Source organism: Psammomys obesus, unplaced genomic scaffold, assembly GCF_907164565.1.
Source record: "Psammomys obesus unplaced genomic scaffold, mPsaObe1.curated_primary_1811, whole genome shotgun sequence".
Lineage (NCBI taxonomy): Eukaryota > Metazoa > Chordata > Mammalia > Rodentia > Muridae > Psammomys > Psammomys obesus.
The window spans coordinates 16,832,141-16,857,519 of record NW_026596039.1 but is presented as its reverse complement, the minus strand read 5'-3'; the positions used below and the strand labels follow the sequence as shown (position 1 = coordinate 16,857,519).

Sequence of the window (25,379 nt, the reverse complement as noted above, 5' to 3'; positions counted from 1 at the left end):
CCCAGGCCTCAGTTTCTCTAACTGAAATAGGCTGTTTCTTTTCGCTCTGTTCTGCTGTGGGTCTAAGAAGCACAGAGCGGCTGAGAGGAGCTTCTGATGGCCAGCCCCACTTGCTCTCTGTGGGAAAACTCTAAAATTCCAAATGTCTCCAGCAGTCTGAAAGCCAACAGGTAACACTCAGTAGCAGCTACCTGGGGTGCTCAGAGCTGAGCCTGCCTCCCAGCCTTCTTTGTTTGGATTATTCGAGGGTTGCAGCTGGGCTACTGGAGCACCCACATTCACCAGGTAATTCCCAATGCCCAGATTTGTTGTATAGACAACACCCCCCTAAGCCTTTGGTTTTTTTCTCCCTGACAAGCACATATAATAGTACTCATCACAGTATGACATTTACAAGATGACTCAAGAGCTTCAGACAGAACAGTCATCAGATGTGCAGTTTCTGTGTCTCTCGACAATTGATATAAAAGAGTGGGTGTTTCTGGGGGAATCCCAGCTACCCCAGATGTTTCCTGAAAAGCGCAGGCTTTTGGAGTTTGGGTTTGTTCTCAGGGACTAATCACGGAAACGAGGTTTTTGAATTGAACAAACTGAACCTTCTAATCGGTGGGCTGTTCAGAGTATGCTGGAGTTCTGGTTCTGAAACTGGCAGGGTTCAAGTCCAACAAGTGTGGGACAAATTACATCTGCCCTCCTCGAATGCCTGCCCTCCAGCTCACCTCTGACAGTGGCCATAGCGGCTCAGCACCATCTCTGGTCACATGGTTCTCTCAGCAGAGACCAGAAGCTCCCTGTGGGGGAAGTGAAACTAGCTCACAGCCTAGTCAGTGAACCTGCGCTTTGGTCTTGCGTGTGGAGAGCACTATGGGGGCTAAAGTGCGGTGCTATCTCTACCCAGCCTTTCTTGAAGGGGTAGCCACCACCCTTTCAACCCCTTTGTCATGTGGCACTACAGCTTCTCCCATCAAAAGGAAGTGTGTGTGTGTGTGTGTGTGTGTGTGTGTGTGTGTGTGTGTTGCATTTCCAAACCCTGATGGTGTGTTCAGCCACATGACCTGTTTTGGTCAGTGGGAGGATAGTAGGCATGACACCATCAGAAATGTTAGAAGCACTTGTGACTTTTTTATCTGGATCTAACCCCACCAACAATCCCAGCAGAGAGTGACGGGCCTCTGCTATTGGATGAACAGCGTCGGTTCTCACCTAGGCCAGCTGGCAGCTCTACAACAAAGCCCCACAGTGAAGGGCGATCCCAGGCAAGATCAGCAGATCCATCTAGCTGATCACCCAGCCACGTGATCTTGCATTGTGCCATGTTGACGAGACTGTCACAGGGCACTGCATTGGCGGAGAGAATGCACCCATGAGCCATCATGCTTCTGGGGACTGAGGAGCCAGCACTCAGCCGTAGGGGCTAGGACAGCATCGTTTAAGAATGACTATTGTTTTTATCTTGGTATTATTTACCAGGGAGTTGCCTGATGACTTACCGCACTAACACGTGTTAAGATTAAGTGGTTTGCCTGTATGGCATCTTGGGTTTTAGGAACTGAAAGCTCTTCTCCTTTAAGAGGTCTTTGCCTGGCTTCATAAAGTCTGCTTTTAGAAACTTCATGATTTCTAAATTTCCTTGCATTTCCCATTTTATTACAATCTTAGCTCTTCCTAGTCTTCCTCTGAGGTTTGCCTCAGTTGTCTGAAGGAGCAGTCCTTCATCTCGTGAGACGCTCACGGCAATAGTCTAGATCCTGGTGGTACTTACTGTGGGTTGGTCATGTTGAAAGATGCAACCAAAGCCATGGGTATTCTTGACTTCTAGTGGGGCTCAGCTGTCCTTAAGCCTGATCTTAGCATTTCCAAGTGAGGCTTTTACAAGATTCATGAAAACAGAGTGCCCTGAAATGATAAATGGGAATTTATTACCTTCAGACGCCAGACTGAATTTCTCCTAATCTCATCTAAAAATGGAGGGCTTAGCCTGCCTCTCATGCAGCACTTTCTGATGGCACTGCTGAATGGATCTTTGTAGTAATGCCAAGGAGAAGTAATGGCAGTCTCGTGCTTCCCTCTCTCCAGCCCTGCAGGCCTCCTCATTTACCCACGTTATTCCCACTAAGGTGCTTGCCCGAATCTCTGCATGAGTGGTAATTCTGTCTCCTCCTCTCAGTCGAGTCTTCAGTGAGAAAGCCGGACAGCAGCTAAGGGGAACTAGCCCTCACAACCTCGCTCACACCTACTGCCTCTGCTCTGTCTCCCCATCGGCAAACCAGGGTAACACCCGAACTACCTAAATGACAGATGCACAGGAGATGCTTGGATCAGAGGCAAACTATGTAAATGCTGGCTTTTACTATTGCAATTGGACACTGTTATAAACTAAGGTGGCACAATCTGTCGAACCTGATCACATTCCAAAAATTATTCAGAGCCCTAAATATAAAGCCTTTCCCTCCAAATGCAACCAAGGTAAACCATGTAAGCTTTTCTACCGTAAATGTGACAATGCCCCAGAGGGCTCCCCTGAAAGCCGGTAGAGTCCTGTAGGGAAGACACAGGCAGACAGATCCTGCTTCTGGATGTTTCCAGACAAGCCACTGTGGAGGTTACTGAAAGGGGAAATCCTTCTGTAAGTTGCACCATGCCACAAACTGCTGTTCCTGCAAGAATTCCTCATAGGATAAAACCTCATTCTCCACTAGAGAGACAAGGGCAGAGGGTGGCTCCATCACACAGAAGGAAACCGACTCTCAGGACAGGAAGCACCAGGAACAGATGGTCAGTGATGAGCTCGCTCTCATGATGTGGGAGGAACCCTGGGAAGGGCTGGACTTAGCGCAACCAGAAAGACAGTGAGAGCTCTCAGCTCAATTCAGCAATCATTTGACACGGGAAGTTAATCAGGGGTAAAATAACTTGAGACAAAGAGTCAGAGACAATTTGGACAATGTGAGTTTGGGAGCTGTCTTGCGGACACTCCTCACCAAGGCATGGGTTTTACCTCACCTCAGTGGACCTTAGCAAAGAGGTCTAACTATTAAATGGAAGATTCCCCTTAACAGTATTACTTGGGGCTATATATTAATTATACAGTAAATATTATAAAATTTACCGCCCCACCATGAAGGTTTAAACAATTTCAACTTTTCCCCATCTTCATAAACTCTCTCACTATGTCTCCCTGGTTTTGAGAGGATTGTCTAACCTCAACTGCCAATGGAGCCTGAGAGGAGAAACCCACAGCTGCGAGCTTGGTGAGCAATTCTTTCCAAGATGGGGTGTTTGCAAACCGCCATTTCTAAATGAGTACCTGAAACGCTAAACATGATAGCAGCCCTGTGGAGGAGACCATAGGTAGCCTTTTTTGTTCACACATCTCCTAGTCTGGCTGGGCAGGCAACTTAGAATATAGAAAACCCCAATCTTTCTACATACCTAACTAAAGAAGAAGAAAATCTGATGACTCTTTAACTAGAAACAATAAATACATGCTATTAGAACAATATGCTATGGTAAATATGAAACAGGCAAAAAGGAAAAAAATTAAAATTGTACAAAACTTTAATTTTACTTTTTGGATGGAAAATTTCAAATCTGTACAACACTGTAGAGAATTGTATAGTAGACCTCTGTGTCCTTGACACCCAACCTCAACACTTAACAATTAAACAATCTTGTTTCTTCTCTATGCCTGTCCATTCCCTGACCCTCAAGATTATTTTGAATTAAATTGTAATAGATCCTGGATATCATCATATTGATCTGAAAATATTTCCATATATAGTGCTAAGAAACACAAGGCTCCTTTATTTGTTATTATACAATACTTGTATTCTTAGAGAATTTCATATATTGATCATTGTTTTGCTTTTCTTTTGCCACCATGGCAAAGGCAACTTGCAGATCTAAGCGTTTATCTTCTAGCTACAGAGGGTTAAAGTCCATGACTGTCATGGTGGGGAGCACAGCAGCAGGCAGGCAGGCATGGTGCTGGAGCAGGAGCTGAGAGCTGACATCATCCACAAGCATGAGGGGGGAGGAAGGGAGGAGGGAGGAGGGAGGAGGGGAGGGAGGAGGAGGGAGGAGGGGAGGGGAAAGAGGGGGAGGGAGAGGGAACTAGGAATGGTGTGGGCTCTTGAAACGTTAAAGCCTGCCGCCAGCAACACACCTCCTCTAATAAGGCCACACCTCTTAATCCTTCCTCAAGAGTCTCACCTACTGGGGATCAAGTATTCAAACATTCGAGCCTGTGGGGGCCCTTCTCATTCAAACTACCACGACTATATTCCTCTAATTTTCTTCTCTTCACTCTTCTTAGTGTCTTCTCTATTTTCCTTTTTTTTTTTTTTTTTGAAGAGACTCTTAGAGCAACTGCCTTAGTTCTCTGGTTCTTCCGCTAGATCTACCCCCTTCTCTACGATGCTCTGATGTGTTGTAGGCTCATCAATCCCACAGTCAGTTAGTTGTTCTCTGCGTTTTGACCAGTTGTGCTTTCTGGAATTGTGTCCGCCTGCTCCAAAAAGAAGCTTCTTTACTGAGGGATGGGAGCAGTTAGAGATGACATTGGTTTAGGAAACTGGCAGGAGTAGGGTCTTTAGGTTAAATGGCTTCACCAGGCACAGGTATTTGGCTGAATTTACAGTCCCAGGCATGGATTCCCCTCATGCTGATCAGGACTTAACTCCAATTAGGTGACTCCTGTGCACCTCCATGTTGTACGTGTCATTACTGCAGAACATCTTGCCATCCCAGCTATTGTGGCTCTTTGGTGTTAGAGCTGGGTAGGACGATTGATTGCTTTTCTTCGTTGGCAGCTTACTTGGCTCCTTCTGAAACTCTAAGAGCTAGTGCTCTAAGAGGCTTCAAGGTCAGACCCAGATTGATGCCTCTAAATCTAGTATCCAAAATGTGTGGTGTCCTCAGTAACAGGGTCGTACCTTCTTTTTCCCAAAGGCACCAAGGGCAGAAGCAACAGCCTGCATCATCTTGGGAATCTCCCTGAGCAACGCCTCAAAGGAAGTTTTCCCTGCCTGCCACTAGAATGCTTGTTAAATACTCTCTGGATTTCTTTTTGGGATGGATTGTCAGCCCAATTGGTGTGACCTCACTGTGTGTGTGTGTGTGTGTATGATTTTAAGTATTCATAAAGTAGTATAATTCCTTATGGCTTTTCCAAACATTTTTAATGTTACTTATCCCTCCTCCTTCCTTCTTCTTTTTTGTTGCTCTTCCTCCTCCCTCCCCAGAAAAGTCCCTCCCTACCACTCACTTTTCAGTTCAGCTAGTAATGGCTAAGGGTCACAACCAAAACTTCTTTTAAAAAGCATACCACAAAACTATCATCAATCCCATGTCAATATTTTCTTTCTTTCTTCTTTTTTTGTGTTGTTTGTTTGTTTGTTTTGAGACAGGGTTTCTCTGTGTAGCTTTGGCTGTCCTGGAACTTGCTCTGTAGGCCAGGCTGGCCTCAAACTCACCCAGATCTTCCTGCCTCTGCCTCCTGAGTACTGGGATTAAAGACCAGCTGGCGACACATGCTATTTTACCGTCCCTCTTTTTATGACATTAACAGCCTCTGGTAATTTACCAGATCCATTTATTCATTCATTAGGTTTACAAAATAGTGAGTTTAATTTCAACATTATTTATCAATCAACTTCTCTGAATACGAACTTTCCCACATCAATGGTATGAGCAGACTAAGATAGTTCTTATAGAGGAAAAAAAATATTTTGTTTTTTTATTAGTTTTCAGAAGCTGATGGTTTCTCGTCAGCTTCCGAAATGACTGATGAGGTGTTTGCTGTAGCTAGCCTCGCGGAGTCACTATGCCTATGATGCAGGGGCCTGGGTAGGAAGCAGAGTCCCAGACAGGCAGCTGCAGTTTCCTAGAGAAGAGGTGGAGCTGTCACTTTAAGGGTCACCTGCCTCTTAAACACAGGGGAGGATGGGGAGGGACAGGAGAGGATGAGGAAGAGGGTAGAGTCAGATTGGAGGGACAGTAACTAGCCACTGAGGCTGGAACTTCTGGCCCCGAGCAAGCAGAACATTTTAGGAGACAATGCCGTAAGATGACAGGAACACTTCGTCTGGCTGTTACTTAAAAATAATATTTTCCAAACAAAACCACCCTCAAAGTACAAGCCTAGCACGAAGCAGGTGTAGTCTGGCACTCTATAAATGAACATCTGAAGTGCAAACCTGCTGCCTCATAAACCTGGTTAAAAGTAGAAGAGGAAAGATGGACTTGTCTGGCTCGAGTGGGTGGAAGCTGCCTTTCGGCTGCGGTAAAATTCTAGGATCTTCTACCTGTTGATCCCGTATTATTTACTGATATCATTGTTGAAGCAAATCTGCTGTCCTTGGGACCAGGGGTTTAAAGGGGCTTCTAAGATCAAATTAGTTCCTCACCTACCAAATGGAGAAAAAAAAAAAAAAAAAAAAAGAATGCCTTAATCCAGCTCCCCTGTCCTCAGAGGTCCCTAGGTTCATTCTTCATCCTTACATCAAATGATAGCCCCTTTGCTGCAGTCATGCCTATTTTGTTGGTTGCCTTATCTAGTTTTACTCTGCCTCATTGGGAAATATAGATTCATCAGCTACTCTGCAAAAAATGTCAGCCCGAACTCACAGGTGAAAGATGAGAAGTCTGTAAGTGTCCCAGGGGCTTCTGACCCTCTAGATCAGTGGTTCTCAAAAACCTCTCCGGCACGACATTCACTTGGGAGCTTACGGTAGATCCCAGATTGCTGGGTTCACCGATGAAGTTTCTCATTTAGCATTGTGGGGGCAGGAGAGGGCCTGAAAGTTTGCATTTCTGTTGGAAACAGATCTACTGACGCACAGACCACGCTCTGATCTGAACAGGGAAGACTGCTCAAGGTAAAGAACAGACTTGCATCTCTCTTTGGCAGGTGAAGCTAACTGTCTGCCAAGCTCCCTGGGTGGAATTATCAGAAGAACATGTTCTGGCCAGGCTGTGGAGACAGAAGGACAGCGCCAGGAAAGCTGTTTGCAAGCAGTAAGGACAGTGAACACAGTCTGGGTCTTTCCCGTAGGACGAGGGCATGACAGTACCACCAAGGACCTAGGATTTGGCAAGCTGTACAGATTCAAGGCTCCAAAACAAAAGGTTTTGAGATGGGTATTGTGGTTGTAGCCTCAGGTACACTTGAGAGTGAGGCAGGTGGACCACTTGAGCCTTGGCAGTCGAGGCAAGCTTCGGGGAACCCAGCGAGACGGCCATCTCAAACCCAAAAGCAAATGAACTATTGTCTCTGCGCACAGAACAGTCATGTGTGTTATTATCTTTACAGTTATTTTGGTGGTGATGAGAGCACTGGTGATCAGGACACTTCAAGGAAACGATCATCGTCATTGGCCACCATGGTAGATACTAGCTCTCTAGTAGTCACTGTCTTAGAACTTAAGGTTTTTACTGTGTGACCGTGTCTCCCCTTGCCTCTCATGGCTCAGTTCCTGGTAACCACTATTCAGATGTTGCTTACTGTGAACTCAGCCTTTTGCTTTGATTCTGATATGAGAGGTTTTGTAGTACTGTATTTCCATGTCTGCTTTATTTCACCCCACGCAATGTTTTCATGATTCATCCACCTTGTTGAAGTGGCAGGTTTCTGTCTACTTAAGGTTAAATAATATTGCTGTGTGTGTGAGAGAGACATTTTCTCATTAGTTCATCTGTCGGTGCGGTCTGCTATAATTTCCACCTTTTTTCCAGATTTATTTTATTTTATGTACATGAATGTTTTGCCTTCATGTATGTATGTGCACCACATACATGCCTGTCTGATGTCCGTGGTGGTCAGAAAAGGGTGGTGGGTTCCCTGTAACTGGAGCTATGGATGGTCATGAACCATAGTGAGGATGCCGGGAATGGAACCCAGGGCCTCTACAGGAGCCACAAGCGTTCTTAAACACTGAGCCGACTCTCCAGCCCCTGTGGTTTGGATCTTAGGTGACCTGGAGAGGCCCATGTATTAAAAGCTTGATCACCAGGATGTCGCTACTACCTCTTCATGCAATTTTTAAGAGGGAAGGGCTGTTAGGTCACTGGGGAGAAGGCCCCCAAAGGGCGTTGTGGGATCTCGGCCCCCTTATTTTAACTTACTCGGCCATGAAGTCAACAGTTTTACCATCTGACATTTGGCTTAACACCAATGGGTCTGCATGATCAGGAGCTGGCACCTCAAACCACAGGGCAAATTAAACCTCTTCTCTCGATAGTTGGTTATCTCAGGAATGTTTACAGTAAAAGAAAACTGGCTGATTCAGTGTTTCTACAGTCGCTGTGAATAATGCTGCGTGAACATGGGACTGTAGAGCTCGCATTGAGATGCTGATTTGATTTCTTTGGAGTCTATATCCAAAAATAAGATTGCTTAATTACAAAGTATCTTTAATTTTTGTGGAACCTTTACAGTGTTTTTCAGGTTGGTTGTTGAAAACCCCACAGTGTTCAAGGGTTCCCTCCTCTACATATCTTGTGACTTTTGATGAGGTCATGTTAACAGCTGTGTGGAGATGGCTCGTGGGCTTTATGTATTTTGGTGATGGCTGGCTACACTGAACACCGTTTTATATACCTGTGCCCTTCAATGTCTCATCTTTGGAGCAATGGCTATTCAACACCTATGCCTATTTCATTGTTTACTCTTTATTCTAATTAAAAATTTTCTTTTAGTGTATGAGTATTCTGCCTACGTGAATGTCTGTGTACCACATGCATGCTTGGTACCTAAAAAGTTCAATAGAAAGTATTGGATACTCTAGAACCAAAGTTACAGATGGCTGTGGGCCTCCATGTCAGTGCTGGGGATTGAACCCAGGTCCTCTGGAAGGACAAGTACCCTTAATCATTGAGCCATCTCTCCAGCACACTCCTTTGCCATTTTAATTGGGTTGTTTTGGGGTTTTGTTTGTTTGTTTGGTTTTAGTTTTGGTATGTTAGGGTTTTTGTTTGTTTGTTTTGTTTTGTTTTATTTTTGAGATAGGGTTCTCTGTGTAACCCTGGCTGTCCTGGAACTCACTCTGTAGACCAGGCTGACCTTGAACTCACAGAGATCTATCTGCCTCTGCCTCCTGAGATTAAAGGCTTGTACCACTGAGCCTGGTTCCAGCTTATTTTTATAGGTAGGACCTCTTACTAGACCTGGAAGTCACTGGGAATTCACCATTCTGCGAGACTGTCTGGCCACCGACCTCTAGGACCCTCCTGTTTCCACCTCCCTGTGCTAGAATCACAGACACACACTACTACACTTAGCTTAAAAATGGGTGCTAGGGCTCCATCCAAACTAGGTTCCTCTCGCTTGCGAGTCAAGCACATCACCCACTCAGCCATCTCCCCTGTCCTATATGCGTGGCAGGTGTCTGGGCTCACCATTCTGAACCACTGATTTCTGTGTCTGGATTTACGTTAGTACCATACTGTTTTGATACTATAGATTTGCAACATAATAATCTGAAAATTAGATGCCTCCAATCTTTCCCATTTTAATATTTCTTTGGCTATTTATGGTTCCAAGTGAATTATAGATTTTTTCTAGTTCTGCGAAAAATGACAGTCGAGTTTTGTTCATGATTACATTGAATTTACACACGACTTGAACAGTATGGACATTTTAAATATGATCTCTTTTAATCCAGGAGCAAAGGATATTTTTCCTTTCGTGTGTGTCTTCTCCCATTTCTTCATCACTACCTCACTAGTTTTCAGTGTACTAAGAACCAAGCTCTTACCGTTCACACACTCCTTTACCCTTTGCATAATGTCTTCCTCAGGCTTGCTGCCTGGGGTTGAAGAATGGCTGTTTCAGCCCCAGCTTGCTATTTCATACCAGCTCCAAAACACAAAGGACGAAGGGCAGTCTTTACCTGAAGAGGAGCCTCAGTAGGCATATCTTTCTAAGTGTGTCAGCTAGCATCTCCTGGTGTCCTCTTAGAGCTGCGTCCCACAGCTACCAAGAAGACTAGAAAAGCAGGCAGATGGAAGTTCAGAGTGCTAGGATAGCCTAGACCAGCCGTGACTCATCCATTTGGGTGAGCATTTTGTTTCAATAAACATCATCTCAGTTCTCTTAACAAGAAAGGAGGGGCTCTTGCCTAGCTAATAAGGGTGTGCCACACCGGGGCCTTCAAACAAGACTGGCCAATTGGTGAATGGCTGGTAAAAAAAATTACAAGGCCATGCTGTCAAAAAACAAAACAAAACAAAACAAAGAAAAAAACAAAAACAAATCCATAAACAAACAAACAAAAATCCTAAATTCTGTGTTTCTTTTATCTGGAGCTATAACTTGGCATTTACAGAAGATGCAGTTTGGACACCACAAAGCCTACTGCAGAATCTGGTTGTAGGAGAAATCACTACAGTCCGGTACCCTTCGTGGACACAAGGCTCACGCCCCCAGGAGAAGGCAGCTGTCCACCCACCACCACAGGATGAGGAAGTTTTCTGTCCAGCAGTGTAAGATCATCCTTGTTGCTTTGACCTGTTAATTCCTCGCTCCATTAGCAGGGACCTAAAATGAAGAAAGTCGATCTCCACTCTATTGCAAGGTCTTTAGTTGCAGATTTACTCAGCAAGTGGGCAGACCCCTAATGACTTTCATTTTGGGTGCAAGCCGACTCGATCATTCTGTTGCTACTGATCTCGTGAAGTGTGGGTCACATAAACCAAATCAAATCGTCCAAAATAAGTCAGGTATTCAGAGAGGAAATTTAAGTGGACCATTATCATAATTCCTTCCTTCTCCTCAATATCATTCCTCTCTCCCAATTTTCAGTTTCCCTAAATTCCCTAAGTTGAGAGTACCGTGTGACCCTTGCTGGAATGGAGGAACCCTGGGCAGTCTAGGCAGAAAATAACGCCATCAGCAAGCTTCCGTCAGCGACAAGCGGAAGTCCCTGTCATCCCAGAATTCCGCTAGGGTACTGGGGAATGCAGATCCCTCTGGCTGGGGGATTACCAACAATGAGCAAGTGCTGTGACAGATGCCCTGTAACCTCCAGCCCTCCCCAACCCCTGATCAAGCAAATCTGAAGTGGAAACACCAACCATGCACATTGCCAAAGCATCTCTTTGCTTTACACGGTGGCCAGTGAAATACGTTAGGTCAGACATAAAACTTATATACAGACTAAGTTTGGTGGGTTTCTCTTTAACAAAATAAAATAAATCCTTTTTTTTTTTTTACTCACTACATGTCCATTCCAGAAATTAGGTAAGTTTAGGTAAATTAAATTAATTAATTTAATTAGGTAAAACTCATGTTTTAGCGGTGTCGGTTATTTCTATTACCTGCCTGACTGCTGTTTGGCCTTGATACACATATGCAGACATGTAAGGCACTCCTATATGTCAACAAATTGTGCATCGTTTTTGTTCTTAGTGTTTAGAGAAACATATAGAGATATCACATTGTTTACTTCAGACAACAAATAATTCATATGTACTTGCTTCTAGCTGTATCGAGCTGGAAGACTCCAACTTACTATTTTTATGAATGACTGTCTCATGATGTGGATGCCCATCAATTTGTTAACAATTTCCCTGCTCAGATTTAGTTTATTTTGGGGTATCTGTGGGGAGCCACTGTGAAAAGCGCTTGGATGTATTTTGTTATGTGCTGATTCTTTTGCTAATGTGGGATGGATTCCCACTAGTGATTATTTCAGAGGTAACAAGTATATATTTAAAACTTTAATAATTAAACAAAATTGCTTTCTAAAAGGCTGTGATTATCACAGTCCACAGCAAAATAAGAAAGTCCTCCTTGGAGGGGAGACCCCTTAACCAACCATGAGCTGTCAAAGATGGCTGCCAACTCAGTAAGTCCAAAGATTTGCTTAATGATGCCCCTTCCCTGTGGAGCATCGAAATGACAATAAAAAGAAAGGATAATGGTAAAAAAGCAAAAACGAAAAAACACCTAAAGTAGCCACAGTTGTCCTTGCAACAAAAGAACACTCAGTCGGCTTAGGAACCACCCCATCAAGTATTTCTATGGATTGTTCCAGCAACAGCCAATCTGCTGAGGATCCCATTTTCTTCCATAAACACTCACCCCTCAAACTAAAACAAACCCATAGCCAATCTGTAAGCTTCTGCTAATGTCCTTTCCCTCCACGCAGCTTTGGGATGACCCAAAACTGATGGTGTAGGCAGAAATATAGCAGGTTTAACCCAGTAGATTTCAGATTAAATAGGAAAAAAAAATTTTAGAGAGAGCTACTCTCTTTTAGTAAGTAGCATGCTAATATGTAAGTCACTGCTCAAAATATTGTCAAAATATTGACAGACATTCCTAGAAGGTGGCACCTGGGCTTCCTGGATTCCACCTGCCATCACAGGGCCTGTCGCTGCACCCCTGGAGATGTCATGACGTGTCGTGATGACTAGGGCCAAACTCTGCTGCCATCTCATTTGCACACCAGTGGCGCAGCGTGACACCAGGAAGTGTCTGGTCTGAATCAGGACTTACAGAAGTGCCACTCAGCAGCATCTCTCTTCGAAGAACCCGTCCTGAACTCAGAACCCAGCGGCCACCTGGTGATGCTGGTCACAGGTCTCACAGGATGTTGGATCTCATCTCCTTCAAGAGATTGTTTCTTCCCAGAAGGAAGAAACCAGAGAGAAACAAGCCGTGGTATCTAGGCTGTGCACGGCCTATGGTCAGGGCTCGGCAGGCAGTAGGCATCGGCAGGGGCTATGGGAAGTGCCAAGCTCAGGGCAAGGCACCGAGATGCAGAGCGGTTCAAGGCACCCCTTGCACTCGGGTTTTCAGTGTTCAGAATGGAGGGCCTGAGGCAGGAAGAGGTGAATAATGGCGGGAGAGAGCATGTGCTGAGTGCGTGCTGGGTGCTGTGGAGGAATGTGCGGCACCCCGGAGGCAGGAGGATGGCAGCATGTGCTGCCCAGCTGGGCACACTGCGGTGAATCCCGTGGGAACGGCGGGCGCCTCGGTGGACTGTTTAGGTTAAAAAGGAGGCTCGGTCCCCTGGCCTCGATAGCAGTGTGCCTCAGGAGGCTCTGGCAGGGACAATGCTGATTCCAGGGCAATGCTGGCAGTTCTGATAGGGGGGCTGGGAGACAAATTTCCTCCCTCCGCCCAGGTGACCAGCCACCTGAGAAGCAACAAGCTTATGATCCCAGCCCTTATCACTGATTTCTCAAAAACCTCAGCAAGGCTCTCTAATTTCAGAAGCTCCCGTAGGCCTCGGCCTACTCAGCCCTCCCTCATGAGTGCCCTCCCTGTGGACCTGGCAACATTCTCAAAAACCTTGTTCTTTCCCCAGATGCCACTGGCCAGAGCCCATCCCCATGACTTCCACTGGACCTAATCTGGACAACTCATTCACCAGAGTTAATAGCAACACAGACTCTGTAAGAAACAGGGGTAGAAATAGCTTTAGACCAGGCGGCTAAGAAGCCGGGAGCTAGTCAGAGCTGTTTTGCAGCAAATAAATGACAACTTACTAGCCTGCCTCAGTCGTTTCCATCATGTTTCCCTTAATCCTGGTGTGTGACAGAGTCATAAGGCATGAGGAGTTGGTGCTGCTGAACAGCACGTTTCCTTGTCTCTAAGACGCCATTAAATAAGGTACACAGTCAATTTAACCATAGCCTGTCAAGGGAGAAGACACACTGTCGTCACACCGAGTTTATACATTGAAAGGACGAAGGACGATCCGATCATTTCAGTAATGGGGAATTATGGACAAACAGGCTCTTACAGGCAACTCTCTCTACCCCGTCCCGTGGCTTCCACATGGGGACAGGAGAAGAGGCCAGTGTTTCCCTTCTCGCTTCGCTCGTCTCGCAGGCTACGTGTGAGTCACTTTTCTGCCGTTACGTTGCAGTGGTTTTTACTAGCGCACCATCTAGTCTCCACTGCGCACTTCTCTGGGTCAGGGCCGCAGTCGGCAAACTTAACAAGCAAGCTCCAGGCACATTTCCACCTGCCCGATTTAGTCTGACGGCTTTGCGAAGACAGAAGGAGAACAAACGAGACAAGCCCTGGGATGGTCGGGAGGGTCTTGTGAGCACACTCTTTGCACTGGAGTATTATTTCTCACTGACCCATCAAACTGGAGGACAGTTCTCAATAAGCCTGTGTGACGCGGGGGACAGATGGGTGGAAAGGACACCAGTGGCAAATGTCCAAGGTCATCTTTGTGCCTAAGGAGAAACGTGACTGAATATGCATTCCCCTGATTGGTTCAGTAACATACTTTTTAAAAAAATGGAGTTTGTTTTTATAAAAGATTTGGAATTATTTAAAAGCTGACTAGAAAGCATGGAGCATTCCCACCTGTTCCTGCCTTTGCCTCTCTACAGTTCCCTGATATGTTGCATTTGTTAAAACTGTCATCAATATTAATATGTTATCACAAACTAAACAAGGCTTAAATCAGGATTCCCTTTTCGTGCTGTTCAGTTCTATGGGTCTAGACGGATCTGCAAAGGCATGTGTGTACCACATGAAGTGAAGCTGCTGGCTCTAAAATTCCCATGCTCACCGACTTATCCCCCCATCACCCCAAACATGCTGCAGCCCCTGAGTTTCTCTCCACCCCTGTGCCCTCTCCTGCTCCAGAATGTTAAGCAGGGAGGACATACAGCACGCAGTTGCCTCAGACTGGCTCCTTGGTATATTCACTGAGGCCCCTTCATATCATTTTGTGGCTTGACAGCTTGTTTCTTTCCATTGCTGGCCAATAATGTATCACAGGAAGGGTCTGAAAGAGAATCTTCCAGGTTGGGGCGGTTATGAAAAAAGCCGCATTAACTGCCTGTTTTGTAGGGTTTTATATGGACATGGTTTTCAGATTGCTTGAGTAAATACTAAGGGGTATGTTTTGCTTTGCAAGAAACTGCCAAACTGTCTTCAGGTTAGCTGTATCATTTTTCATTCCCATCACTTTACCACATTCTTGCCAGTAGCTAGTGTTAGTAGCCCCACTGTTTTTATTTTTATTTTCCTGATTATATATGATGTTAAACATTTTTTCATATGCTTAATATCCATACACTAATTTAGTAGTGTCTTCTGATAGCCCTTTTTTAATTAGACTGGTTTCTTCCCTTTGCTTTCTCTATCTCTCTGTCTCTGTCTCTTCTTTTCCAGCCCCTGCTTTACTTTCTTAGGGATACAATTGTTACCAGCTCTGTTTCTTAAGCAGTGGGAAAGTAACAACCACAGCAGACAGACTTAGGCTGACTCTGACCCTGAGCACTTACTGGGTAGCCCTGTTTGGCCGCCCACATCTTTGGGCTTCCACTGGGCTGTGAGTACCCTGACGAGAACCCCATTCATTAGCATAAAAGGAAGACTGATTTTGCCATGCCACGTTTGAGGTGTGCGATCATTGTTGGGTGTGTGGAGTCTTTCAGTATGCTTGGTTATTAGTACCCTGTCTCTTTTTGACCTCTGTGTGTTTATTCAACAAATGTTAGAGTCCTTAGAGGCAGCAGGACTGGGGCCGACTCATTTGAAAAGCAATCTCACCACCTCTCTCACGTGTCATGGCCACAGCGTGTCTTCCTTAGGATTTCTACTGCTGTGGTGGAACACCGTGACCCAAAGCAACGTGGGGAGGAAGGGCTTATTTGGATTTCATCTTCTCAGTCACAGTTTGCTGAAGGAGGCCAAGGCTGGAACTCAAACTGGGGGGAAACTGGAAGGCAGGAGCCGATGCAGAGGCCATGTTGGAGTGGGGTTTCCTGATTTGTTCCTTGTGTCTTGCTCAACCTGCTTTCTTATAGAACCTAAGACCTCCAACCCCGAGGCTTTTCCACTCACAATTCCCTAGGCCTTCTCACATCAATCACTAATTAAGAAAATGCCCTACAGGCTTGCCTGTAGTCTGATCTGGTGGAGGCATCTTCAGAATTGAGGCTCCTCTTCTCAGATGACTCGAGCACAGGACATACTGAGGTGAGGCAGCAAAGCTCTCTCTCAGCCTATGGACTGCTGCAGTACAACCTTCTGCACCCCGGGACTCACAACTGGACTCCCGCACTAGAAGTTTTCCACCCCTCTACTCAGCTTTCTCTTCAGGTCCAACACCTGGTTCCAACTTGGATTTTGACCCATTGTGCCTCTGATCCCAGGAGCACCTGGCACAGAGACACTCTCAGGAGTTCTTGCCCTAAAGAGTATGAGTTCCACAGCTTGTAAGGCCTCTTAGATGGGACCAAAGAGAAATCCATAGGAGAATGGGGTGCACCCTGGCTTGCAACAATCTAACTGAGAAGAGGGTGTTACTGCAAGTGGCCTGTGGTATGTGCCAAGGGATCCTGTAGGCAGGAAGTATAGTATAGGAGCCTTTCACTGTGACTTGAATTTTTCCCATGCCTCACTTTCCTCACCTTAATGAAACACTGACAGGGATAGAAAGAGCCTTGCTTTCCAGGGTGTGGTCCCTGGACCCCTGTGGCAGAAACACCACCTGGTGCTTGTTAGAAATAAGGATTTCCAGAACCTACTCCAGACTGAGTGAAACCCAAACTCCATCTTGACAGCATCAGCAGATGGGTAATCTACTGAAGTTTGAAAGCGCCGGGATGCAGGGTCTTTAAATGATCTCTTAGTTCTACACTTCGACAGTCTATGACACTGTGTCCTGTGAGGAGGCAGCTGCTTGGAGGTCCCTGGCAAGATGCTGGCTGACTGGCCCTGAACAAACCTGAGGGTGACCCACCGATTGGGTTTTCACACCAGGCATCCAGACACGGCAGGTAGCCACTGGCTGTGTGGGTGATCGTGACCCTCCTGGAGAGGCATGCTGCTCTCCTACCAGGGAAACAGCTCAAGTTGTTAAGATGGCGCATGACCTGGAGGCAGACACTGGAGGTGGTGGCCACATGCGGTGAGTTTTGTTGGTCAGTAGGGTTCTTCTGGGCTCTGGCAGTATATGTAACATGTTGGGAAGAAAACATCCACACTTGCACTCACACCCCAGAAAGCCTTCTGGGAGGCAGGACTGGGGAGGAAGAAGGCAACATGTGACTACAGTTAATAATAATGGCCTGGACATGTGAAATTGCTAAGAAGGTAGAGTCTAAGTGTTCTGAGCACAAAAGAATAAGTACCTTAGGTAGTGAGCATATAATTTAGCCATTCCATAATGTATGCATATTTCAAAATATCATGTTATATATCATAAATGTGTATAATTTCAGTCAATTAAAAATAAGTGGAAAGGGAAGGAGGAATCAAGTGTGTAGGGGTTTCATGGAAAGTCTTGAGGTCAGGAGATCATGGGTGACTGTGTTAGTCAGGTTTCTCTAGAGAAACAGAATTGATAGAATCATATCTATGTAAACATACATATATATATATATATATATATATATATAATTTATTAAAGTGGCTTACAGGTTGTGGTTCAGCTACATAAACAATGACTGTCTCCCTAGGGAAAGTCCAAGAATCCAATAGTTGTTCAGTCTGTGAGGATGTCTCAGCTGGTCTCTAGTATGTTGGAATCCTGAAGAAGTAGGCTCTGATACCAACGAAGTAATGAATTTGCCAGCTAGAGTGAGCATAAGAAAGCCGAAAGCAAAATTTTCCTTCTCCCTAGTTCTTTATATAGGCCACTATAGGAGGTGGGGCCCAGATTTAGGGTAGGCCCCCACATCAAATGATCCAGTCAAGAAAAACCCCTCACAGCTGTACTCAGCTGCTTGGGATGTAGCTAATTCCAGGTGTGGTAAAGCTGACAACCAAGAAGAGGCATCCTTAGGTCTATGATTCTCCCATTGCGCTTTGCATATATGATAAGTACCTGAAGGCTACTTGTCATTTGCAAAGGGGCTGGAGGCCAGCGGGGAAACAGGAATGGTACGTCAGAATGCACACAACACTTATTTGGGAAGTGACTAGTCTCACTGCACTGGGGAGGGGAGGCTTGTATATTCGGGAACCTAGGAGAGAGGCTGCCAAGACAGGACAGCTTACCACTGCTGGGATTCCTAGTAAACCACCTCTGATCACTTCTCTGTATATCCTGGGCTCGTGTTCCCATGTTTCCATATGCACAGTATAGTAAGGCTGACCATTGGCCAGGGTGCTGCAACACTGTGGTGCACACACCTTGACAGCCCTAAGCACTTGTTTGAGTGTATCAACTTGCTTCTCATCTAAAACATTTTCTCCGTCCCTACCCAGTCCCCAGATTCACATCAGCTACGGAAGCTACAGGGATAGTTGGGACCTCATCCCTGCCACCACCTTGTGCACACTATGCTCCACAGGTTAAATTCAGCCCGTTGTTTGCTTTTACAATAATATTCTATAGAACACAGTGCTGTCCAGTCTTTGACAGATGGTCCGGCTGCTTCTGTATTGCATGGGTATGTCGGTGTGATAAGGTCTATACGGCCAAGAAAACCTGAACTATATTTACTATCTGTCACTTTTTAGAAAAATGTTTGCTGACCCCATCTTAGAGTAATGGACATATATGCCGAGAATGGCCAGATAAGAGAGGGTTGGGCAGAGGAGGGCAAAAAAGGATAATCTCAAACAGGGAGCCCCAAGCCGTGTCCTGGAGGAACACAGTTGGCTCAGCAGACAACAGGGATAGGCAAGCACAGAGGATTCTGCAACAACCAACAGCCGCCTGGGGGAACACAGAGAGCCTGGCTCTGGGTCCAGCCCAGGGATGCCGTTCGTGCCCAGTCCCACCACCTGCCCTCTGTTCAGGATAATGACTCCCTCCCCCATACCTGTGAAGCCTCCGTTCACCCTTTAGGAGGTGACCTTTTTTCCCCTGGGGAAATCAAGGCAACCACAAGCAGACCTGCACACACTCTCACCATCCCAGTAGTCTCCTGCCCGCCACCACTCTGCGGGTGAACTGTCGGTCCTTGCAGAGCACAAATCTATTGCTTGGGGACTGGACTCCATGCACCCCTTTTGGCGGCCCAGCTCTCTCAACTGCCTTTCTCTACTCCCGCATTGTCAGTTTCTTCCTCAGCGTCAGATGGATCCCAAGAGCGTCCAGTATGGTGTGTTAGTCCTCTTGTCCTCACCGCCTCACCCTCCTCTGCCCTGTCAGAGCACATTCATGGGGAAGGGTGTGACTATGCATGGCCTCCATTCTGCCTCTGTCCCCCTTTGCCCCTTTTATTCTATTATTTCACTCAGTCATGTGCTCCACTGCCTCAAAACCAATCCTGTCACCAATGGCCTACTTATTAAATCTGTCAATGACCGATCCTTGATTTATCTGACCTCCTAGCAGCAACTGACCTGGTGAGTCCTGCCCTCTCTAGCTCCTTCGCTCCATTTGAACACTTCACAGGCGTTCAGGGCCCCGTTCCTGTCCGGGGGTTCTCCCACCCTCACAGGCCATGCTTCTGTTTCTCTCCAACTTCTAAATACCCACCCTTCTCCGTCATTCACCCAGAAGTGTTGCTGAGACTCAAAATATGTCAGCACCATCCAGCAGACCTTCTGGGAACCAGAAAACACTCAACGTGGGTGTTATTCAGGTCCCATGGGGCCACCGAGGTCTGGAAACAGGGCGGGTCTAACTGTGGCACTGCATTTTCTACTTCATCTTGTTCTCAACTCCAAGAGCCACGTGTGGCTGACAACTATCCTACGGGGCAGATGTACGTGATGATTGCACGTCTTTGTCCTCAACTGCCGTCCTTACCTCCAGATTGCCTCTTGGACATCTCCACTTCCATGTCTAATATGCCCCCAGTGCCTTTCTCATCTTATTAATGTCAACTACATCTTTCCCATGACTTGGGCCCAGAGGCCTTGGAGTTACCCTGTTCCTCCTTCTGTTCATGATCCATACCCAGTCTGTTTGCAAATCTGTCAGCTCCTCCTCCAGAGTGCACCCCGAATCGTATCAATCACCACCACGCCCCTCATCCTGGCTCAAGCCCCACTGTCCCCCAGATGGATGATTACACGAGATGTGCTAGCCTGGCCTAATTCCGGCAGCTGTGTTTGTGCTCCGCACAGGAGACACCCTTTGAAAGCCCAAGCCAGGCAAGTTACTCCCTTGCCTATGCCACCTCCAACGGCCTCTGCTTTGGCCAGTATATGAAGGTCTCCATGCTCAGCATCTTGCCCTTCAGCCTCTCCAGTTTCTCCCAGGTTCCCTTTGCTAGCCACACTGACCCCATTCTTCAGACATGCTGAAAACACTTCTTCCTCTGTCTCCATCTGCAATGTTCTTCCTTTGTAGTCTGGAATTTCTTCCCTTGCCTCCTTCAGGTCTTTGTTCAAAAGTCACCTGAATAACAAGAACTTCCCTGTCAACTGTGACTAAAGCACTACTCAGCCTACATTGCCTGCTTCCTTTGTTGTTCTTCATAGCGTGTCTTACCATCTGTGTAAAATATACAATAGTTGTTCACTTATCACCCCCAGCACACTAAAGTATAAACTCCACGGAACAGGGGCCTCACGCTCAAATCTCTACTTACCACTGTAGTCTCAGCACCCAGAACGGTAGGTTTTTAGAAAGACCTATGCTGAATAAATGCAGTATGGGTGCAAGAGGGTACAGGGAGGCAGGGAGCTTGAAGGGGTTCATAGCTCATGAAGAAACCAAGGTCAAGGACACAGCATACAGGGTCTAGATATGGACAGAAAGTCACTGCTGATCATCTGGGTAGCTCGGCCCACCCCTCCATCCTAGGGGCTTCTCCCAGCACTGTTGACATACCATGAACTTCTGAGTAAGAGGGAGGTTCAACTCTGATTGCACAGAGAAAGACACTTTTTGTTGTTGTGGTTGTTGTTATTCAAGTAGCCCAAGTGGTCCCTGACATTTCCATTCAATGGAATGCAGCTCCTGAAGTAAGACAGTATGTGCCCAAGCCCTTACTTCCCAATCTGAATGTGCATTTCATCAAAGCAGGGGTGGAATGGTGCATCTTTGGGGTGCTTCTGCTCTACTATCAAAAGGAGTTGTGTCAGGGCTAATTCTCAGTATCAACATGCCTGGATTTTGAATCACCTAGGAGACACTCCTCTGGGAACACCCAAGAAAGTGTTTCCAGAAGGTTCAAATGAGGAGCAAAGACCTACCTGAATATAAATGGACTATCTCATGGACCAGGGTCCCAGACTCAAAAGTAAAGGGAAAAAAGAAGGAATCCAGGCATGTTAGGTACTGATCTATTGCTGTGAAAAGATACAATGACCAAGGTGACTTATAAAAGGAAGCATTTGATTGGGGGCTCGATTGCAGCTTCAGAGGGTTAGTCCATGACCATCATAGTGGGAGGGTGCAGCGGGCAGGCAGGAATGGTACTGGGCAGTAGCGAAGAACTTAACATCCTGGCAGCAGGCAACAGCAGGAAGAAAGTGAGACTGAGCCTGGCACTGGCTTTTGAAACCCCAGCACTCACCCTCAGTGATACGCCTACTCCAACAAGGCCACACCTTCTAATCCTTCCCAGATAGTTTCACTAACTGGGGATGAAGCATTCAAACATATGAGCCTATGGGGGCCATTCTTAAACCAGACCACCACATTACATTACATTACATTGCATGGAGCCATATCATAATGCAAAATGCATCCAGTCCAATTTAAAAATCCCCACATTCTTTCAATCTCAAGATTGTTTAAGAGTCCGAAGTATCTTGTGAGACTCACGGCAATCCCTTCACTCTAACATCCTGTAACATCGAAAAGCCTGTTACAGACCTCCAACATACAGTCACATAAAAATATATGTTACCCCTCTAAAATGGAGGAGTAGGGACACAGTGAAGAAATGTTGGATCAAAGCAAGACAGAACCCCAGCAGGACAAACTCCAGATTCTGTTTCTCTGTGTCTAACGTGAAAGAGATTACCAGATGGCTCTTCCTATGTCCCCCCCTTCCAGCTCTGCTGGCTGTAACCTCTCTCTCAGCTTTCCACACCCTGTCTGCAGCTTTCCTTAGCACGTATCCTACAGCTTTGGCATGTTTGGCATCTTGGGGTCTGCAGTAATATCCAGGCTTCACCTCCACAGCTTCATGCAATGGCCTCTCAGGGCCTATGATGCCAGGACTCCCTTTTCATACGTCTGGCCTTGGTGGCTTTTCCCTGACAATGGCGGAAGATTCTGCAATCCCTTTCTTTCATCTTTCCTGAGAAAGCCAGAACCACATGACTGAAGCTGCCACATTCTGTTCTGCTGCCTGCAAGGGCTGGAACCTGGTTCCCTCTTTGAATTACATTTGCATAATGTAATTATACTGTATATGTAAGTATTTGTATGCATACATAATACATTTGACTTGTTGACACATTTCTTTCTTAGATAAGCTTTGCTTTTCATGTGTTGGAACCTTAGTTGGGTGGGTCTTGTCCTGAGGGCACCACTCCCTTTATTAAATTTGGCATCAGGCCTTTAAATTTCTCATTTCTTTGAGCACAGGACTTGGATCCAACATTTCATTTCCTGGTCCTCTTTTTCTCCTTGAACTGTGCATTTTGTATTTCTTTTGCCCTGCTTGCTTGCTTCTTTTCATTGTAGATCTGAACAAGAATGATCTCCAATAACCAGATGACACAGTCAGTTTAAGACAAGGGCAGAAAGCTGCGTTATTTAACAAAATACCACAAGAATAGTATGTGATATCATGCCCCTCTGCACTGTGAGCTGGGCCTTCAGCACCACTGTCTTGCATGCTCTGTGAGAACGGCCTATTAAGCCCCACTCACAGCACTCAGTTGCTTTCCTAATCCAAAGTCCCAAGGTTTTCCATACTTTTCCAAACAACAGCACGGTCAGGCCTGTCACAGCAATACCCCAGTCACTGGTATCAACTTCTGTCTTAGTTAGTATTCAGTTGCTGTGAAGAGACATCACTACCAAGGCAGCTTGTGAAAAAGAAAGCATTTAACGGGGACCTTGATTACAGTTTCAGAGGACTAGTCCATGACCATCATGGTGGGGAGTGTGGTGGTAGGCAGTCAGGCACAGGCCCAGAGTGGTAGCTAAGAACGTACACCCCAGCAGCAGGCAGAAGGAGAGTGAGACTGGGCTTGATTTGATGTGGGCTTTGGAAACCTCAAAGCTCATCCCCAGTGATATACCTCCTCCAACAAGGTTATACATAGTCCAGCAAGGCCACACCTCCTAATCCTTCTGAAACAGTTCCAGGAACCAGGGATGACACACTGAAACTTATGAGCCTATAGGAGCCATTCTCATTCAAACCACCGCACCAGCTGAAAACTTTTCCCATATCTCAGCTTCTGAGTGTGGACACGATATGACACCTTAGCCATATCCCAGCTTCCTGACTGTGGGTGCAGTATGACTAAGAGCTACATGTTCTTCTGCCACAGCTAGAGTTACACAGTGGTTGCTTGACTCTGTCATCAAACTAGAAGCCAAAATAAGGCTTTCTTTCCCAAAACTGATTTTATAAGGTGTTTTGTCACAGCAATCAGAAAAATAACTAGTTTAGAATATTGATACTGAGTAGTGAAGTTGTTGATATGCTAAATCTGACCAAACTCTTTCTTTAGGGGGAATGTGGAAATGAGAGTTTGGAGCTATGGGCTAGACACGCCCCAGGCTGGCATAAGCCAATGATATTCACTATGAGTCACGACTCCTCTGGCAAATCTCTGTCTCAAAAAAAAATATTTACAATTCATTACAGCAAAATTAGAGTTATGAAGAGCAACGAAAATAACAGCACGAGGAACTGTACTAAAAGGCCCCAGCGTTAGGAAAGCTGAGAACCACTGCTACAGTAGCGCCTAATGGGCCTTGCTGGTGACAGTCCAGAAAACCCAAATGCTTAGAGACATGCAGACAGTGGAGCCCAACTGGAGGCGTCAGAGGAGAGGGGACTCTACTGGGAACCGGGCTGTAGGGTGTTTGTGTTACATTCTGGAACAGAAGCTAGCTGCATGCTGCCTGTGGTGGGGAAATGTTGAGACAGCATAGCATTCGGGCTGTGGAATGATTTTTGTTCGGATCTACAGTAGCAGAGGGTAGGAGGGTATGAAAATGTGCTGTTTGTCTAAGAGCTGAACACAATTAAAGCAAAATCATATGCTCTTCATTGGGCTCTGAGAGCAAGACTCCAATTTGTGAACATGCAAATTATTTGAAAGGGAGAGTGCCTATCATGAGAATGCCACAGAAGATGTCCCTAGCTGAAAGCAACTGCCCAAGGAAGGGCTTTCCATCGTTTGGCAGCTGAAGCACAGAGGCCACTGCAGCAATGAGAAATGCCAGTAATGTAAGTGAAGTGTATTGGGGATAAAGAGGGAGCAAGGATGTTTCTTCCTCATAGTTCTGGCCAGAGGTCCTAGAGGCACCGGGATTGGCCTTTCATGGATGCTGATGAGACATTTTTCACTTACTGTGTTGGACGTGCTTTCATACTGTAAGAGCCCTTCGATGCCACCAAGGGACCAGTCCAGTCATCTCACTTGATGGATAAGGAAACCAGGGCCCACAGGGAGGCAATGACCTCCCAGAGACACTCAATGGGTTTATTTCAGAACCAAGGCTGGAAGCTGGCTCTACCTCCTACCTCTTCATGACAAGTTTTCTGAAGGACTGTGTTCTTCAGATGCATTTTCCTGAACACATTTCTTAGATCTGACCCATTTCTCTGTTTTATCAAATTGCTGATTCCTGAGTCCTAACCTAGGCTACACAACAGGAAGGGCCTGTAAAAACAGTCCCTGATGTAAACCTTCACCTCTGTGCCTGTAAATAACATTCTGATTCTGACCTCTATGCAGAGGATGGAAATTAGAGGACTACTTTAGTTGTCATGACAACCCTGAAGCTCTTTTGTACTAGGTACTTCAGCTGCTTGATGTTCTGCAGTGATGGTTGCTAGGTCTCAGATCTGTTGCTGACCAACCAACCATATGATCCTGGAAAAGTCCTTAATTCATCCACCCACCCATCTATCCATTATGTACTGACATCCAAAGGAATTTGTGCCAGCCTACAATACAAAATAAGACCATTAAAAGAAAAACAAAAGCGCAAAGCCATGCTAGAATAGAGAATAGAGGAAAAAAAAAAAAAAAAACAACCAAGATAAGGATATATACCCATGTATTTATGGCCATTAGAAAAACAAAAATACTTTAAAACAGGACCTCATACAGCTATTATGACTGAAAATTAAATTCAGTTGGGGGCTTTTGAGTCCTTCCTACCATGTGGTCTCAGTTTCCTCTTCTATACTATAAAATGATAGCACTGAACCCAGTGATTTAAGATTCAATTTCTGTTCTGTGAGTCTCCCTTGATGGAGGCTGAACAGAACATCTACTCTGCAGTCTTTGCCCATCTCCTCCCGAAGTGGCAAAAAAAAAAAAAAAAAAAAAAAAAAAAAAAAAAAAAAAA

At 45.8% G+C, this 25,379-nt stretch overlaps 1 protein-coding gene across 2 annotated transcripts in view; it reads right to left on the bottom strand.

Annotated features, from left to right (window-relative positions):
• Positions 1 to 25,379, bottom strand: part of Tmem266 (transmembrane protein 266) — a 105,434-nt gene that overhangs the window by 53,582 nt on the left and 26,473 nt on the right. For both annotated transcript variants that reach the window (XM_055621726.1, XM_055621727.1), the window contains exon 2: positions 1,763 to 1,896. In XM_055621726.1, coding sequence (XP_055477701.1) covers positions 1,763 to 1,800 — 38 coding nt within the window. In that variant the 5' untranslated portion in view covers positions 1,801 to 1,896. The remainder of the gene's footprint in view (positions 1 to 1,762; positions 1,897 to 25,379) is intronic.